The 15,496-nt window shown below is 46.3% G+C and overlaps 7 protein-coding genes across 7 annotated transcripts; 3 read left to right on the forward strand and 4 right to left on the reverse strand.

Moving 5' to 3' along the window:
• The first annotated feature begins 95 nt into the window (after positions 1-95).
• On the forward strand, positions 96-2,814 carry C8R40DRAFT_1125275 (uncharacterized protein). Its single transcript, XM_046228975.1, has 5 exons — positions 96-468; positions 521-552; positions 612-855; positions 909-1,145; positions 1,199-2,814. The coding sequence occupies exons 1-5, from the start codon at positions 162-164 to the stop codon at positions 2,728-2,730; spliced, it is 2,352 nt and encodes a 783-aa protein (XP_046081922.1). The 5' UTR covers positions 96-161; the 3' UTR covers positions 2,731-2,814.
• Positions 2,815-4,114, reverse strand: C8R40DRAFT_1125277 (oxidoreductase). The gene is made up of 4 exons (XM_046228976.1): positions 3,885-4,114; positions 3,623-3,828; positions 3,420-3,570; positions 2,815-3,351 (listed from the first exon to the last, which is right to left on the reverse strand). Exons 1-4 carry the CDS (start codon positions 3,938-3,940, stop codon positions 2,943-2,945), a joined length of 822 nt encoding a protein of 273 aa, XP_046081923.1. The 5' UTR covers positions 3,941-4,114; the 3' UTR covers positions 2,815-2,942.
• A 240-nt stretch (positions 4,115-4,354) lies between these two features.
• Positions 4,355-5,922, forward strand: C8R40DRAFT_1055974 (PLC-like phosphodiesterase; the record flags this gene model as incomplete). The annotated part of the gene is made up of 10 exons (XM_046225040.1): positions 4,355-4,471; positions 4,529-4,601; positions 4,660-4,683; positions 4,737-4,825; positions 4,878-4,920; positions 4,975-5,007; positions 5,062-5,283; positions 5,333-5,595; positions 5,648-5,699; positions 5,750-5,922. 10 exons carry the CDS (start codon positions 4,355-4,357, stop codon positions 5,920-5,922), a joined length of 1,089 nt encoding a protein of 362 aa, XP_046081924.1.
• On the reverse strand, positions 5,750-7,183 carry C8R40DRAFT_1211593 (u3 small nucleolar RNA-associated protein 11; the record flags this gene model as incomplete). Its single annotated transcript, XM_046233194.1, has 4 exons — positions 5,750-6,544; positions 6,579-6,756; positions 6,804-6,917; positions 6,965-7,183. 4 exons carry the CDS (start codon positions 7,181-7,183, stop codon positions 6,066-6,068), a joined length of 990 nt encoding a protein of 329 aa, XP_046081925.1. The 3' UTR covers positions 5,750-6,065.
• A 180-nt stretch (positions 7,184-7,363) lies between these two features.
• Positions 7,364-8,661, forward strand: C8R40DRAFT_1056193 (uncharacterized protein; the record flags this gene model as incomplete). The annotated part of the gene is made up of 4 exons (XM_046225065.1): positions 7,364-7,681; positions 7,738-7,878; positions 7,928-8,000; positions 8,054-8,661. The coding sequence occupies 4 exons, from the start codon at positions 7,364-7,366 to the stop codon at positions 8,659-8,661; spliced, it is 1,140 nt and encodes a 379-aa protein (XP_046081926.1).
• An 877-nt stretch (positions 8,662-9,538) lies between these two features.
• Positions 9,539-12,106, reverse strand: C8R40DRAFT_1175337 (family S53 protease; the record flags this gene model as incomplete). The annotated part of the gene is made up of 12 exons (XM_046232309.1): positions 9,539-9,603; positions 9,723-9,758; positions 9,872-9,942; positions 9,999-10,111; positions 10,169-10,338; positions 10,421-10,546; positions 10,606-10,620; positions 10,680-10,741; positions 10,816-11,021; positions 11,084-11,209; positions 11,273-11,791; positions 11,840-12,106. 12 exons carry the CDS (start codon positions 12,104-12,106, stop codon positions 9,539-9,541), a joined length of 1,776 nt encoding a protein of 591 aa, XP_046081927.1.
• A 338-nt stretch (positions 12,107-12,444) lies between these two features.
• Positions 12,445-15,422, reverse strand: C8R40DRAFT_629263 (peptidase S8/S53 domain-containing protein). Its single transcript, XM_046235697.1, has 12 exons — positions 15,009-15,422; positions 14,433-14,957; positions 14,259-14,384; positions 13,996-14,201; positions 13,886-13,947; positions 13,810-13,824; positions 13,625-13,750; positions 13,380-13,549; positions 13,200-13,312; positions 13,060-13,130; positions 12,914-12,949; positions 12,445-12,796 (listed from the first exon to the last, which is right to left on the reverse strand). Exons 1-12 carry the CDS (start codon positions 15,273-15,275, stop codon positions 12,732-12,734), a joined length of 1,782 nt encoding a protein of 593 aa, XP_046081928.1. The 5' UTR covers positions 15,276-15,422; the 3' UTR covers positions 12,445-12,731.
• Between the last annotated feature and the right edge of the window lie 74 nt (positions 15,423-15,496).

Consider the following 15,496-nt stretch of genomic DNA (forward strand, 5'->3'; position numbering starts at 1 on the left):
TTAGATAATAGCAATAGAAGTTGCACTGGTACACATTGGGGTCCAGGTGTATCGGAGAAAAATACTGAAGAGGTGATTACGTCAGAATTTTAGCCAAGACTGGCTTCTCCTCCCCTGTCTTGGCACTCTTGGCATTGTCAGCGGCTGCCTATTTGAAGCAGATGTTCCGTTCAAAACTTGTCCCCTTGGCTCAACTTGAACGACGACTTTATTCAATGGCTGGCTCTGATTATGACCGTGACCGTGACATTTCTCCCTCTAGTGGATCCAGCGTCGAGCCATCTTCTGTCCATCATTGTCAATGGCAAGACTGTTCTCAGTCTTTTGTTGACCCAGAAACTTTATACAACCATCTTTGCAACGAACATATTGGTCGAAAAAGTACCAACAATCTTTGCCTGACCTGCAAGTGGAAGGATTGTGGAACGAGCTGTGCAAAGAGAGACCATATCACTTCTCATTTAAGGGGTGCGTTCATTGATATTTATCTTGATTTTCGTTTTCAATCAACTGTCACCAGTCCATACCCCGCTGAAACCTCATGTTTGCGAGGTCAGTTTTATCTCTTTTTTTGTGTATCCCCCATACGATGTTTTTTCTTGCAATTGCAGATATGCAAAAAGTCATTTAAGCGTCCGCAGGACCTGAAGAAACACGAAAAAATTCACACTGAAGAGCATCATGCTGCCCATAAACACTCTAAAGCAATCACCGTCGTCGATCCCGTTTATGTGTCAAGAGTTCGAAAAGAGTCGGGCAACCACAGTGAGAACAAGTCGGAAAAAGATAAGCCAGCATCACGTATACGTGCACCTACTCCACGCTCCGTGTCCCATTCGTCTGCCTCTCCAGAAAGTGAGTCCAAGCTCATCGCACTACCCTATATTTGCCCAACATCTTGTACCTAGGCTCTTTACCTACCCCTTCTCCTGAATTGACTCCGCCTCACCATCATACTCATCATTCACCTCTTCACGATGATCTCTTCATTCACAACCAACTTCCTCCCTGGGATGGTCTTCGTTCCGACTCTAACGCGGTACATGTATCTGCCGGGTCCAAACGTTCTCATGATAACGATTATAGCGTGGACGATTTCTTCAATGACATGAAGAAGAGAAGGGTTAATCCTTCTTATGATCCGGGTACGTCACTTCTAATCTTCAACGGCCTAAACTCGACTGAAGGTTTCTATCAGGCATGGTCGAACGTCTCAATAATATGGCCTATAATCGTTCTCACTCCAATGTGCCTTTCAATCCTCGTTCTGTTTCGTTAGATATCCGCACGCCTGAAGAGCTTGCGGCCGTAAACGAGTTCTTAGTCACCCTTGGACGTGATGTATCTGGAATGATACCTTCTACTCGCTCGGGCCATCACACCCGTTCTCAAGGGAGTTTTACTTCTGAATCCTTCTTTGATTCTGTTGCCTTGAGTCAATTGGGCCTTACCGGGATGCCTGGTTTACCTCCGACTGAGGATTTTGTTTCTGCGCCATCGTCATATGCTGGTGGCCCACCTACTAGCGCGACGTTTACACACAGGCCGGGCTCGTCTGGTATGTATTCTGGCGTCGGTGGGGAGGCTGCCTCTGGCCGACGTTCTTCGAGATATTCTCATCTCCAACAATATGACTTTCCTGGTTCAGGTACTTATCATCAACTCACGCCTCCACTGGATCCTAGCTCAGAATCTCCGCACTCTACGTCAACTCCTGTGAGTATGCATGCCATGGCACAGTTCAGCAATAACAGTCGATATTCTGCTCTTTCCCCTACATATTCATCACATCCTTCCGTTTCTGGTCAGTTCGGGGTTCATCTCAATCCTTCTGCCGAGAGTGCAGCTGGGTTTGATTATTTGCGCGCTTCCCGTGGACCTGTACCAGATGTAGGGTTAACCATACCGGAATCAATCGGTGTTGACAAGACTGTACGACGCCCGATGGTGCTATTAAAGAGCATACCTTCGAAGGAGGATCCTTCCACAATCGCCTCTTCGGTTGGTGCTCCACCCGAGCCACTAGAACCTAAACTCACCCATGGTATTCACCGTGGACCACCGGCCAAATTGCCCTCGATTGAATCCTCATCATCGAGAAAGCTTACACCTGTACCTTCCCCTTCTACTTCTGCGTCCGCGCTCTATCCTACTCTTACGCTTACTGAAGGAGATGCACAATACAAACTCCCGCCCCTGAAGTCATTTCGCTCTGACTCCCCATCACTGGCATCTAGGTCTACTACCCCTAGTTCTGTCGATGATTCACCACGCCCACAGACTACCGTGCTTCCTAGTTTGAAGAGTCTTGCTGCGGTCGGATCAGTCAGCCTACATCCGCCAAGGCCGAAGCGATCGCTGACCGGTGAATCAGATGAGCTCGCACGCGAGGTCGGGAAGATTGAGCTGACAGGACCTGGAGCACATTCTCCTGCGCTATTACATTCCTCGTCATCATCCTCTGCTTATGCGGAACGTGGCTCTCCTCTTCCCAGGAAACCGTTCCATGATGTTAACATTCCCCTCGACGAGCGTCGGCGGCATGCAGAATTTATTAGGACTTTGTTAGTGGCTATCAATGAGGATTACATGAAACGGTCGGGTTCAGAGTCCAATCGAAGCAGTGTGAAGCAGGAAAATGACGAGAAGATGGACGTGGATGAGGCGGTGGCTATCAAGCCGCGGCCGTCGTGCAATTCTAGCGTGAATATAGAGATGTGTACCGCGTAAGGTGTCGTTTATGTTTTGTATCCTTCCATGTATAAAGGACTTGCATTTAAAAGTCATTATTTTGTATTATTCACATAAAATTAATGATTGTAGTTTTTGCACTGAGTGTCTATCTTGTTTATCGTATGTACTTTTTCTCGATCACGATATACGATGAAAATCGAACCTTGCTTTGACAGTATGGGACGGAGACTGATATATTCACAATTTCCTTACATTTTCTTTGAATATATCCTCCACAGGTATCTGAAGACGAAGACTCTAGGTAACCACCTAAATATCGCAAAGATAGTCGAATTACCTCCAGCAGTAAAGCGCAAAGGAGGTTTCCTGCTCAAGGCTTTGGATACCACGGCCTTGGCGAATTTGGCAGCAGGCATACTGTGTTCTGTTTGACTGGCGTTGATTCGTTTCATGATATTTGGAATGAAGGCAGAGTACAGGGAGTTCTCTGGTAGGACGAACTTCTGTGTCATGTTGTTAGCAATATTTGACCGGACAGAACCCGGAACGACGTTCATGACGGAGATATTGAAAGGTCTGCATTCCATGCTTAGCACTTCGCTGATCATGTGCGTGGCAGCCTTCGTCGCTGAGTATAACCCATTCCATGGGACCGGTCTAGATAACAATTCGGAAAAGCAAGCGTCGATGATGATATTCTCCCAAGACGTGCAGCGCGCACGTACGTATCTCCTACAACAGATCCCACGTTGACAAATAGGCCTTGCTTTCGTCCTGCCATGATAGGTAGCACACTCCTGCAGACTCGGAGTATGGCGAACGTGTTTATGTCGAATGCTTGTCGGACAGTGTCCATATCCTGGTCCAGAAGAGCACCTGTATGCGAGGTCCTCAATATGGCATACAACGGGAAGGTTAGATATCATACCAGCGGCACCCGTTCCTGCATTGTTGACCACAATATCTATCTTTCCTTCCTTGCCAACGATATGTTCAACGACACGCTTGACATCTTCATCGCTCGTCACATCCAACGGTAACTTTTCAATTCTGGAATGGCTAAAGCCTGCCATCTTCGCAGGATTACGAGCGGTGGCATAAACTTGACAACCTTGAGCGGCGAACTCTTCACATCTAAAGACAATGGATGATAGTCGTGAAGGATCAACGCATCCGAAGCAACTACTCACAATGCGGCACCAATTCCTCCAGCAGAGCACCCAGTCACCAGTACAACAGAAGCCATAATATGAGTATGAGGGACGGAAGAGAAGCTCTTACTTATAGAAGCCCAGAGTTCGACGCGTTTAACAATATAGCGCCGATCATGACGGAAGCAAAATCACTAAAATCCTCGACGAGACCATTCTCTTTTGACCAAGGCGGTATGCCTATCTGTAATGACTGCTTTCATCTGTATATACTCTCTAGCTATTTATATGTATGCGTTATAAATATGTACTGAACTCGAGCGCGCAGTTGGTCATTGAATTATAATAAAGTTTGCACCGCAGTCCTGAGAAAACAAAAGTCTTGAGCCGCTTGGCCACTTACCGCAGCAGCCAGTTGCTCCTTTTCCTCATCTTCTTCTATAGTCTCTCTTTATCATCATCACTACACTGTCTCCTTACTCTTTTGCTTTCCAATTTCCTATCTCATCATGCTATTCTCAACCAAGAACATTGTGCAGGTCGCAGCCGCTTTGATTTTCCATTCTCTGAACGCGCGCGCTGTATCTGTTTCTCGACGTGCTACGGTTTGTAATGGTTACAGTGAGGTATGTTGAGCGTTTTTTACGATTCGTTCGTATGTTTCACTCGGTCATCTCTTTTAGCTATGCGACCGATCACTGGGAAACGTTACTTTTGTGGGGACTCACGATTCCTACGCCGTCGGAGTGGACAACCGTAAAGCCTGTTATGCTCAATCTTTTACCACAAACATTGATATATATTATTCTCTTAGTTGCTACAAATCAGGACTACGACAGTAAGCCAGTGACTTCGCACATGAAATTACACATATGCTGATGCTTTGCCCAGTAACTCAACAGCTTACGGATGGAGTTAGGATGTTGCAATCGCAAGCCCACAATAACAGTGGCACAATTGAATTGTGCCACACTTCCTGCGTATGCCGGGATTTTTCTTGTCTTGTTTGTTATATCGGTTAAATCTCAGTAGGGTCTCGAAGATGGCGGAAGCTTGCAGGATTACCTGACAAAAGGTTCGCTCTGTGAACGATGAACTACCTCCAACGTCCCATTCAATTTTGTTCTAGTAAAAACATGGATGGACAGTAACCCGGACGAAGGTTTGTTTCAAACTAGTATATCTTCGGATTCAATGCTTATTGGTGGCCGGGCAGTGGTTGTTTTGCTGATTGTCAACATTGATGATCTACCTGCCACTGAATTCGCACCTGTATTCGAAGCCGCTAACGTGACCTCCATCTCTTACCAGCCGGGGATTTCCAACATGACTGCATCTTCCTGGCCGACTCTCGGTTCTCTGATCGACAATGGGACGCGTCTTCTCACATTCCTGGACAATTCTGCGGATATCACTACTGTTCCATATCTTCTCGATGGTGAGAGAAATCGGGAATTCCCTTGAAGACATCGCTGATCCGTTTACAGAATTTTCCAACATTTGGGAGACTGCTTACGATTTGACTGACCAAAATGCTTTTGACTGTACCGTCAATCGTTCGAACGGGGACACTTCAACGCAGATGTTTCTGATCAACCATTTCCTGGATCAACTCATTCTCGGAGAACCTGTACCAGATTCTGCACAGGCGAATGAGACCAACGCCGTTTCCGGCACAGGCTCTCTGGGTGCTCAGGTTGCAACTTGCCAGTCTGTAATGGGCAGGCCTCCCAATTTCATGCTCGTTGATGTGAGTACGCTTTCATCAAGTATGACCCACATGTGTCTCAACACATTCTCAGTTTTACGAGTATGGAAATGGATCTGTATTTGAGGTTGCTGCAGCTGCTAATGGTGCGTGAAACTCCTATCGCTGATGGCAATTATTATTGATGGCGTCGCAGGTGTCACCTATACTGCCAAAGCTATAGCCACCCCAAAGACATCATCCTCCTCTTCTTCTTCTTCTTCAAATGATGCACAAACTATACTTGATGGATCGTTCTTGCATGTCTTGCGTATCGCTCCCCTGATCATCACCGGTGGTATTGTCTTCGGTGCTTCGACCTTGCTCTGAACTTTTCATACATACATCTACGACTACTCATCACAACGGACTTCTCATTAAACATTCTGATAGCAATTACTGATCACAATGGATGGACTGGACATTAATATAATACTAAATCGTAATCAACGGGATTCATGGCTAGAATATCCTCAGCGTTTGCGCTCGATGCGCCACTTGTAGACCCTTGGTTTGTACGTCTCGTCCGACTTTTTGATATAAGTTTTCCTAGAACGGCCCCCTCTCGCATCTAACGCGTCTTCATCTTCATCAGAGTCATCGCCAAGTTTCTCTGGCGCACTGATCCTCTTTCGTGCACCCTTGCCCATCATCAACCGTTGCATCTCAAATTCTCGTTCTGCATATCGCATCTGTTTGTCCCGCACCAACCGAGCAGAAAGCTCCTTCAAGAGACGCTGGCGATTTTGCGTAGCCGAGCCCTCCATTTCTTTGCGGAAGTCAGCACCGTCAGCATCATCATTTCGTACGGATTTCCGTTTTTTGGATCGAGGTGTCGCGTCTGGTTCTACCCAACCTAGATCTGCCGGTTTGGCGTTGGTATCTTCATCGATGACATGGGAACTGGAAGGATACGAAGGACCAACATAGTTCGGCACTGGATATGTATCAACTTCGGTATCTTGAAAGAAGGGTGATTTACACACCGACTTGGTCTTCAACGAAGACAATATGCCGCTGTGAATGTTTACTAAATTTGTCGGATATAATACCAGCATCTTGGAGAATTTCAAGCTCCTCGGCATCGAGGCTATTTTCCTCCGGATCCTTGGCCAAGACAAGATCTGCGAGAGCTGTGAGTTGAGCTTTGATTTTGTCGATTTTCTTTACAAGCATCAGTATCAAAGCATTCAGTTGAGATGATGTAATACCTTTAGTCCTGCAACTCGCATGGTTCTGATGTAGTTCTCGTCTTGGGTTTTGAGTACCTTTACAACATCGGTTGGCAATGCAACGTTTCCTCTGTCCTTGACGTGAATGCCTCGCTGCCACAAAGTCAGCTTGAAGTCAGAAGTAAGAAACAGGCCCATACCTTCGTTTTCTCCTTTGTCATCGAAAAGTAAAATTCATCCTTGTTCCTCTCTGCAGCTTTCTGTCTCAGCCGCGTTAACCTATCTTGTTTGGAGTGATAGTCCTTGGCTCGTTTGACATAGTCTTTGTGCTTTTCGAGGAAACCAAGCTTCGCCCTGTGAGCTAATTGGGATCTTTCTTTGTGGTTGCGTCTGTGAATCGAATTTCGAAGGGAGGTCATCGTGATGGTACAAAAAATGAATTGCCGAATTGGGAGTCGATAATCGTAAACAACGTGACACAAAGCGAGTGTGGGAAACAAGGAATTCTCCCAAATTTCCTCAACTTCCCGATTTTTAGACAAAAATCTTTCCCCGCTTATCCCGACTGGGATTGTATTTCGGTCTCTCGATTACTCGGTATGAGTTTCCAGCATTTTAGATTAGGTGAAATGGCCATGGCCAATCCCCCACCTCATCTTATGCACCTCCACGGTTCGGCTACAAATATACACGGCCATCCTCAGCAATCCCAGCAATCCTCCCAATTTACTACTATAGATAATACAAACAATTCTTTTTCCAACAATACATCTAAGATTTCCCCCGGTTCTTCCAATAAACAACCTTACGGATCGGGAGACACCGATGATGGCTATACACTTGTTTTTCCAAACCTTGCTGCATTCAACGAGTGGCGAGAAAGAGAAGAAGAAAATCAGGTCGTAGAATTTGTGAAGGTACTGCATATCTCAATAATGCACCCGCATCTGCTGACCTCTTTTTGGTTATAAAGGGTGACACTCATGGTAGTAAAGCAGTACCTCCACGTTTCAAGGATCATACGAAATTAGTTTGCGCTCGACATTCGCGGAGTGGGCGAAAGAAATATGTCAAAAAACATCCAGAAAGAGTGAGAAAAGTGCCCAGTCGGAAAGTAAGTGACAATCACTATTTTGACGAACGTTGGACTCACAACAATGCAGCTGGAAGGTCAAGGTTGTCCTGCATCGATTAGTTTCAAAACATACTATGACACTGATGAAATTCGAGCCTGCTGTGAGTTTTGAGTAGCACTCAATCTATCTTGTGCTGATGGACGACCACAACAGATAATTCTCAACACTCTCATGAAATAGGGCCTGCCAATTTAGCATTTACTCGTCGAGGCCGCAGGGCCGCTGCGGAGGCGGAGAAGACTAAGTCGAATAAACATATTCGGTTTGCAAATGACACCAACTCCGTCAACGATGCTTCGACCTCTACATCCATTGCCGGACCTTCAGCTATTCCCCAATCCTTGCCTGCTAACAATTACACATCCGCCGTATCTATGATCGCCCCTCTCCCACCCACGCAAAACTCTTACCAGACTACTCCGTCACAATCCTACAATTATCAAACTCAGTACCAGTATGCCTCCACACCCGCCCCAGTCCCTCCTCCGGCTCCAGTGCCGCCCCCGCAGTCCAGCAACGACGCCTTTAGTCATGATCGTTGGGCAAATATGGAGACTTTGTTCCAATCTGTTCGGGAGCATGCTAGGACTTTCGCATACCCTAGTGCTAGTGTTGCAGTCCTGGAAACTGTTCTCATACGGCTGTTCCTGGAAAGTCCTTCTCAGCCTGGAATGGGTCAGCAGCCAATGACCGCTCCATTGATGCCACAATCTATGTCAACACGCATGGATGACGAGGACGGCTCCTCAGAAGAGACATGATCATGATCTTTATAACACTTCATCTCGTAGTGGCTTATTTATTCTTCGTCTCAAACAGCTCATGTAGTCAGTTTTGTAATCAATTCCTTGTATTATACCTAGAATGTATCAAAATCAGTGTCGTCTACTGATGTTTGACGAACAATCCAGTTACAGAATTTTACCGGCGCCTTTCGCAAAAACACAAACATATGACAAATTCTCCCTGTACAGAGATTGACAGTTATCGAAGTATGCTTGGTATTGGCTAATTGTAGATTGAAGTCGCGCCGTGGGTATAAGGAGGTATAGGGCCTCCGTATACTAGGCACACCATTAACGTGGTGGCAACGCTTATCTGTGTTGAGGGCGTGAATCTATCTATCTATCTAGGTGATGAGCAGAGCCGGAAGCTTTAAAACCAAACAAGTTCAAAGTGTACCTGCACATCGAAAAAATGGCCTCAGGCGGGTCGATAAAAAGTGAGCTGATGGCCAGTCTCGGCCGGAAGACAGATGCATCTGTACCATAAGTGCACCATGCACAAGATGCATCCAACTCTTAGGGGCTTTCTGAATGGCAGGGGGATCTGTGGAGCAGGTCTTCCACAGCCAGCAACACACCAACCATCAGTTCTGTATCTTTCCCAACCTACCTCTGGTTTTGCAATCTGCTGTCAGACCTTGCAAGGAAGGTGATAGATTGTCTTATTAAAAGCAAGCTGTGAACCTGGCTGTAGAACATGATACGAGCAAAGCGAGCCACCGTGGCAAAGGCATGGGTTTCAAAGCTTCTTAGTAATAAACGGATGAATCAATGATGGTGACAGCGTGTCCTCCAGCGAGTCCATCAATCACTCTTCAGATCCAAGGCTACAAACAGTAACTTGCCCTAGGCCTTAGAGCCCAGCAGCAGCTACAATGGCATCAAAATTTGGTGTACCAAACCCAGTAGCCGGGTCCCCTATGAAATGCAACATCAAGAGTCAGTCCATACATTGTAGAAAGAGAAGGGTAAGAACATATCAAAAGGCCGAGGGAAAAGAGGAAGAACCAGTGAAAATCAGATTGAGCAAGACTTACATCCTTCCACAGCAGACCAACCTAAAGTACCGGGACCTGTTGATGAAAAACATAAGTACAATATCTAACGAAGGAAGAGGAACAAAGTCACAGAAAGATAGAGTAATATAATGAAGAGAACGGAGAAAAGAGAAAATGAATGGACTGACAATCAGCAGGAACAAGACCCGGAGTACTCCCGTCCACTATGTCAAAGAACGCTTGAGGGTTGGAGTAGATGCTGCACGAATTTCAACACTGAGAATAACAACAACATACAAAGGCCACACTACTGACAAAGGATTCAAAAATCCCAATACCGGCTTGCCCTCCGCAATCAACCTATCATTCACCAAACTGATTACACTGGCGAAAATCGGGCTGGAAGCTGAAGTGCCCTCTTCTAGCGCCTGTAGTACACTGGTTGTGAAATGAACAGCGAAAACAAGGAAGGAGCAATTACTCACATCTTGACCGTTAGAAATTATTGGTATATTTTCACCCTGGGCTGCGATATCAGGTACTGCGCGTCCGGAAGAGTTGTAGAGGCCCTCATTAATTGTGCCAATAGAGGAGAAATATGAAGAGACAGCAGAATCTTGGTATGAGGGTCTAGAGAAGTAGTTGGAGAATCCGCCTACAGAATGACAAGCAAGTGGGAGTATTAAAAGTCCAGTATTACAGGATGAGAAACATGACAAGGAATATACTAGACTGACCGCCACTGAAATTCGAAGCAACCTCCGGACTAATTTTTGTAACAGAACCAACGGCGGTGACATAGGGGCATGCGCTAGGGAACGCAGTGAATAAAGTTAGGTTGGTGGCACCTGCTATACATCCACCTAGGGAAAATCGTGAATGCTATTACCTTAGGGATAATTAGTAGTGACATCAAACTTACCTGCACCGTCGTCGCCTAGTGAAGAAAGCACAAGAGATTTAGCAAAAGTGAACGAAATACAAAGCTGGTAATACCAGAAGAAACCAATAACGAAATCCCACGCGAGCTAGCTTGCATGAGCGAGTTACAAACTTGTCTAAAGTCAATCAGAGTACGCCGATATAATCAGAACAGGTTCAATAAGACAGAAAATGTGAAAGGATTGCACACTCCATCAGTCCTGCATCACTGGGCGTAAAAAAACCCTCCGCAATGCCATAGCTAGTCGTGACCACTGGTGGCGGATCATCCGCTGTAATGAGGTACTCCGCTAAATCAGTCAAACTGGTGAAGAAATCAACGCCGCTGAAGCCGACCGCGATGAATTGGGTGGCGACGTTGGTGGCGATGCCAACTGTGTATTGAATGTCAAGGCTCTAGCAGTAAATGAGAGGGATGAGGTGCAATCGCAAGGAAATAGCGCGGCAAGGATAGTTACAGCCTCGAAAGACGCATCACCGGTCTCTTGCGGATCAGTCCCGTTCGCAACACTGACAACAGTAAAAGAAGTATTGGGAGACATGTCGGGTCTGTATTCAGTGATAAAAGTCTCCAAATCCGATTTCTGTGTATTTCATTACATGACGATCGTGTTAAAGAGACTGTTAATACCAAAAAAGACACACACCAGAGCCCAGTTGGATTGCAAGGCAGACACCCCGAGGCTATTAGAAGACTGAGTCGCAGATGTGCTAGGGATCCCGTACAAGGACTGTAAACATGAAGGTGGAACCAATGTTTCACACGACGCAGGTGCTGTATTGGCTCGAGTTGTGAGCTTGGTACTGACAGCTCTGCGAGAGGGGGAAGAGGCTTTAGGATAGAGAATGGTTCGCCCGTTCCGATTGACAGGAGGAGCAAATGCAGTCGAGGGATGAACGAGAGTAATGTGCTCTGACAAGTGGGTGGGGATGCTATAAGCAGATGTGTACAACCCCCATGACTGGATTACTTGGGAGTTGCTATGGGAGCTATAGGTGAAATTGGTGTACTCTGCACTTAGGAGATTGTTTGCCTTTGCGACTGAAATCGAGAAGGACAAGTATTCGCCAAATGGGCCGGTTGGTGTAGCTGATACGTTCTGCGACTCAAGCCAGGAGGTAACGGCTGTTACAGAATCGGATGGTGGAGCGGCATATGTCTTTATCTGTACTCTGTTAGGCGCGTTGTCTGATGGTCATTCGAAGTAACATACCTGGTCTTGAGTCAAATATTGGCCGTAAGACGCGCTTCCAGGAGTACTGATCTCGTAGAGCTTTGATTGGAGCCCCGCATTGTTCGTTGCCTTGAGTGCAATCCGAATATCAATGGTCGCTTCGTTAGACGGTGTCCCAATTAGCGTAAATCCAGGTGGAATCACATCGAATTTGGATTCGCGGGAATGCATGACTGACGATGCAGCGCAAACTTGGAGTAGAAAAAGCGAGATGAAATTAGCCGCAGCTGATTTGAAACCTGGCATGGTGGGTAGCCCCAGTCAACTTGAACTTCAAGGTCCATGGAGGTTCATGAGGTATTTATATGTTTTATATTTCCAATCGGTGAATGTTCACCGGGTTGAACTTCTGAGCCACATGAAAAGAAGGTTGAATTAAGGTATGTATAGTCCATGGATTGCCAAATATGAGAACACCGAAAGCACATTCGTAAAAGGGATGGCCGTGGTCGTGGGAATCTGTTCTTTGAAGCCTCTGTATCTTTTCTTCACATCGCCGGGTTCAAAGGTGAAATTCCTGGGGAATGCAAAGATAAACTTTATAGGCATGATCTGATAAGGAGACTAGCCTATCTAAAAGCTTCTAAAAGTTCCCCAATACATTTCACTGTAGGGAAACTCTGAACCCAGCGATGTGCTTGTTGCTGTGCTGGCTACCTTGACAAGATGGACGGTAGAACCGGAAACAACGTCATTGTCGCCCACAGGCTCCCAATGAAGGTCATCAAGAAACACAATGATGAGCGAAGCAGGAGGGAAGCCAAAACGCAATGAATAATGAGCGTCGAATTACTTTGACATATTTGTTTGTGTAAATAAGTCCGAGTTTAGGAGACTTCAGTACAGTTTACTCAAGGTGCCTCATCTCTTCTCAGAGCCCTGCAGCAGCAACGATAGCGTTAAAGTTTGGTGTACCGAACCCAGTAGCCGGATCCCCTGTGAGGTGTGTGACGCGCGATATTGTCAGTTTATACAAAAAGATGAGACGAGGGCAAATGAACAAAGAAGCGAGTGTGAAAAGGGAACAATGTCGGCAAAGAGAATAACACTTACATCCTTCTGTAGCAGACCAACCTACAGTTCCAGGACCTGTTGAAAAAACCAGGACGATATGTGATAAATAACGAATCAATAAAGAAAGTCATGGAAGGGGTAGGAGTCAGAGGATAACAAAAGGGGAAGAGGAGATTTATACTGACAATCAGCGGGTACAAGGCCTGGAGTACTTCCATCGACGATATCAAAGAATGCTTGAGGGTTGCTGTAGATGCTAAAGACACCAAATATAAAACACTCAGAGAGACATACGAGAGACGGGGTGGGAATCTCGAGTACTCACAAAGGATTCAAGAAACCCAGCACTGGTTTACCCTCCGCAACAAGCCTATCGTTAACTAAGCTGATTACGCTCGCAAAAATGGGACTTGACGCCGATGTGCCCAGCTCTAAAACCTACAAATAGAATGTAAATTGCAGATGAAGAAGGCCCAAAGATAGTGAGGAATAAATGAGTACTCACCTGTCTACCATTGGTGATGATAGGTATGTTTTCACCTTGAGCAGCGATATCAGGAACCGCTCGTCCTGAAGTATTGTATAGACCCTCATTGGCGGAACCAATGGATGAAAAGTACGAAGAGACGACGGTGTCTTGGTAAGAGGGTCGGGAGAAGTAGTCTGAAAAACCACCTATGGGAAAATAATAAGGTCGTCAAGAAAGTCGAGAATATATGGAAACGAAGCAGGACAAGAACATGGACTGACCACCGCTGAAATTTGAAGCAACTTCCGGGTTAATTCCTGTAACAGACCCAACGGCAGTGACGTAGGGGCACGCAGCAGGAAACGCAGTGAATAGAGTGAGGTTGGTCGTGCCTGCTGTACACCCGCCTAATTGATGAGAACGTAAATGATAGCAAAACTTTGGAAGAATAATCAGATCAGCTTACCTGCACCGTCGTCACCTAGTTAAAAAGGAAAAGAGGTCTTTGTGATCAGATGACGATGCCTCAGAATTAGACATACCAGAAGCAAACATCAAAGAGATGCCACGCGAGGTAGCTTGCATGAAAGAGTTACAAACTTGTCTGGACCTAGTCAAAAACAACGAAGAGATTATCGAAAAGATTACTCACTCCATCAACCCCGCTTCACTAGCTGTCAAAAATCCCTCTGCAACTCCGTAACTGGTCGTCACCACTTGCGGGGGATCATCCGCGGTAATGAGGTACTCCGCCAAATCAGTCAAACTTGTGAAGAAATCAGTATCGATGTTGCCGACAGAGATGAAGTCGGTGGGAACGTTGGTGGCAATACCGACTGTGTATTGAACATCAAGGCTCTTAGAAAAACAAGAATGATATATCGGTGCGGAAGATACACATGACGGGCCACTTACCGCCTCATAAGACGCATAACCCTCTTCTTGCGGATTTGTCCCGTTTTCAACGCTGACGAGGATGAAAGTTGTATTGGAAGACATGTCTTGTCTGTATTCAGTAAGGAAAGCTTCCAGGTCCGTTTCCTACATATACTCAATACTAGTAAATGGACCACGACGAGGAACATTTACCAAAGCCCAATTAGATTGCAAAGAAGCAACTCCGAGAACATTGGAAGGCTGGGTCGCAGGCGTGCTGGGAATACCGTACAAGGATTGCAGACATGAAGGTGGAACCAACGTCTCACAAGACGCAGGAGCGGTATTAGCTCGCGTCGCGAACTTGGCACTAGCAGTCCTACGAGCAGTCGCAGCAGCTTTGGGATATAGAATAGTTCGCCCGTTCCGATTGACAGGAGGAGCAAACGCAAACGAGGGATAAACGAGGGTAATGTGCTCCGCCAAGTCAGATGGAATGCTATAAGCGGACGTGTATAAGCCCCACGTATGGGTTACCTGGCTGGTGGAAGAGCTAGGTGAGCTATAGGTGAAATTAGTGTACTCGGCATTGAGAAGGTTGTTCGCCTCTGAGACTGGGATCGAGAAAGATAAGTATTCCCCAGAAGGGCCAGTTGATGTAGCCGATATATTCTGTGATAGAAGCCAGGAAGTAACGGCTGTTATGGAATCAGATGATGGGGCAGCGTATGATTTTATCTGTATCGTTCATCAGGACGCGGAATTTCTTCTATGGAAAACCCAGCATACCTGATCTTTGGTTAAATACTGGCCATACGACGCGCTTCCAGGAGTACTGACTTCGTAAAGTCTCGATTGAAGTCCCGCATTGTCCGCAGCCTTGAGAGCGATTCGAATATCAATGATCGAGTCACTGGGTGGTGTCCCGACTAGTGTGAATCCAGGAGGAATCACGTCAAAATTGGATTCGCGGGAGCGCAGGACTGAGGGCCCGGCGAAAACTTGCAGTGGAAAGAGCGAGAGAAGAGCAGTCGCAGTTAATTTGAGACCTGGCATGGTGGGCAGGTAAAGTCAACCTGAACCTGGTGAGTTTGGCGATGTCCATGCGGCATTATATATTATTCTTCCGTCGGACGGTGAGTGTTCACCGAGTGAACATGCGGGAAGAAGGCCCTAGAAGGGTGAGCCTGGGTGAACTCGGGTACGTATTATTGTGTATGATTCCAAGTCCATGAGAGTCGACCAGGAGTCGACTCTAATGATCTGACAACTCCGAA

This window comes from Lentinula edodes (assembly GCF_021015755.1).
Source record: "Lentinula edodes strain Le(Bin) 0899 ss11 chromosome Unknown C8R40scaffold_42, whole genome shotgun sequence".
Taxonomy (NCBI): Eukaryota; Fungi; Basidiomycota; class Agaricomycetes; order Agaricales; family Omphalotaceae; genus Lentinula; species Lentinula edodes.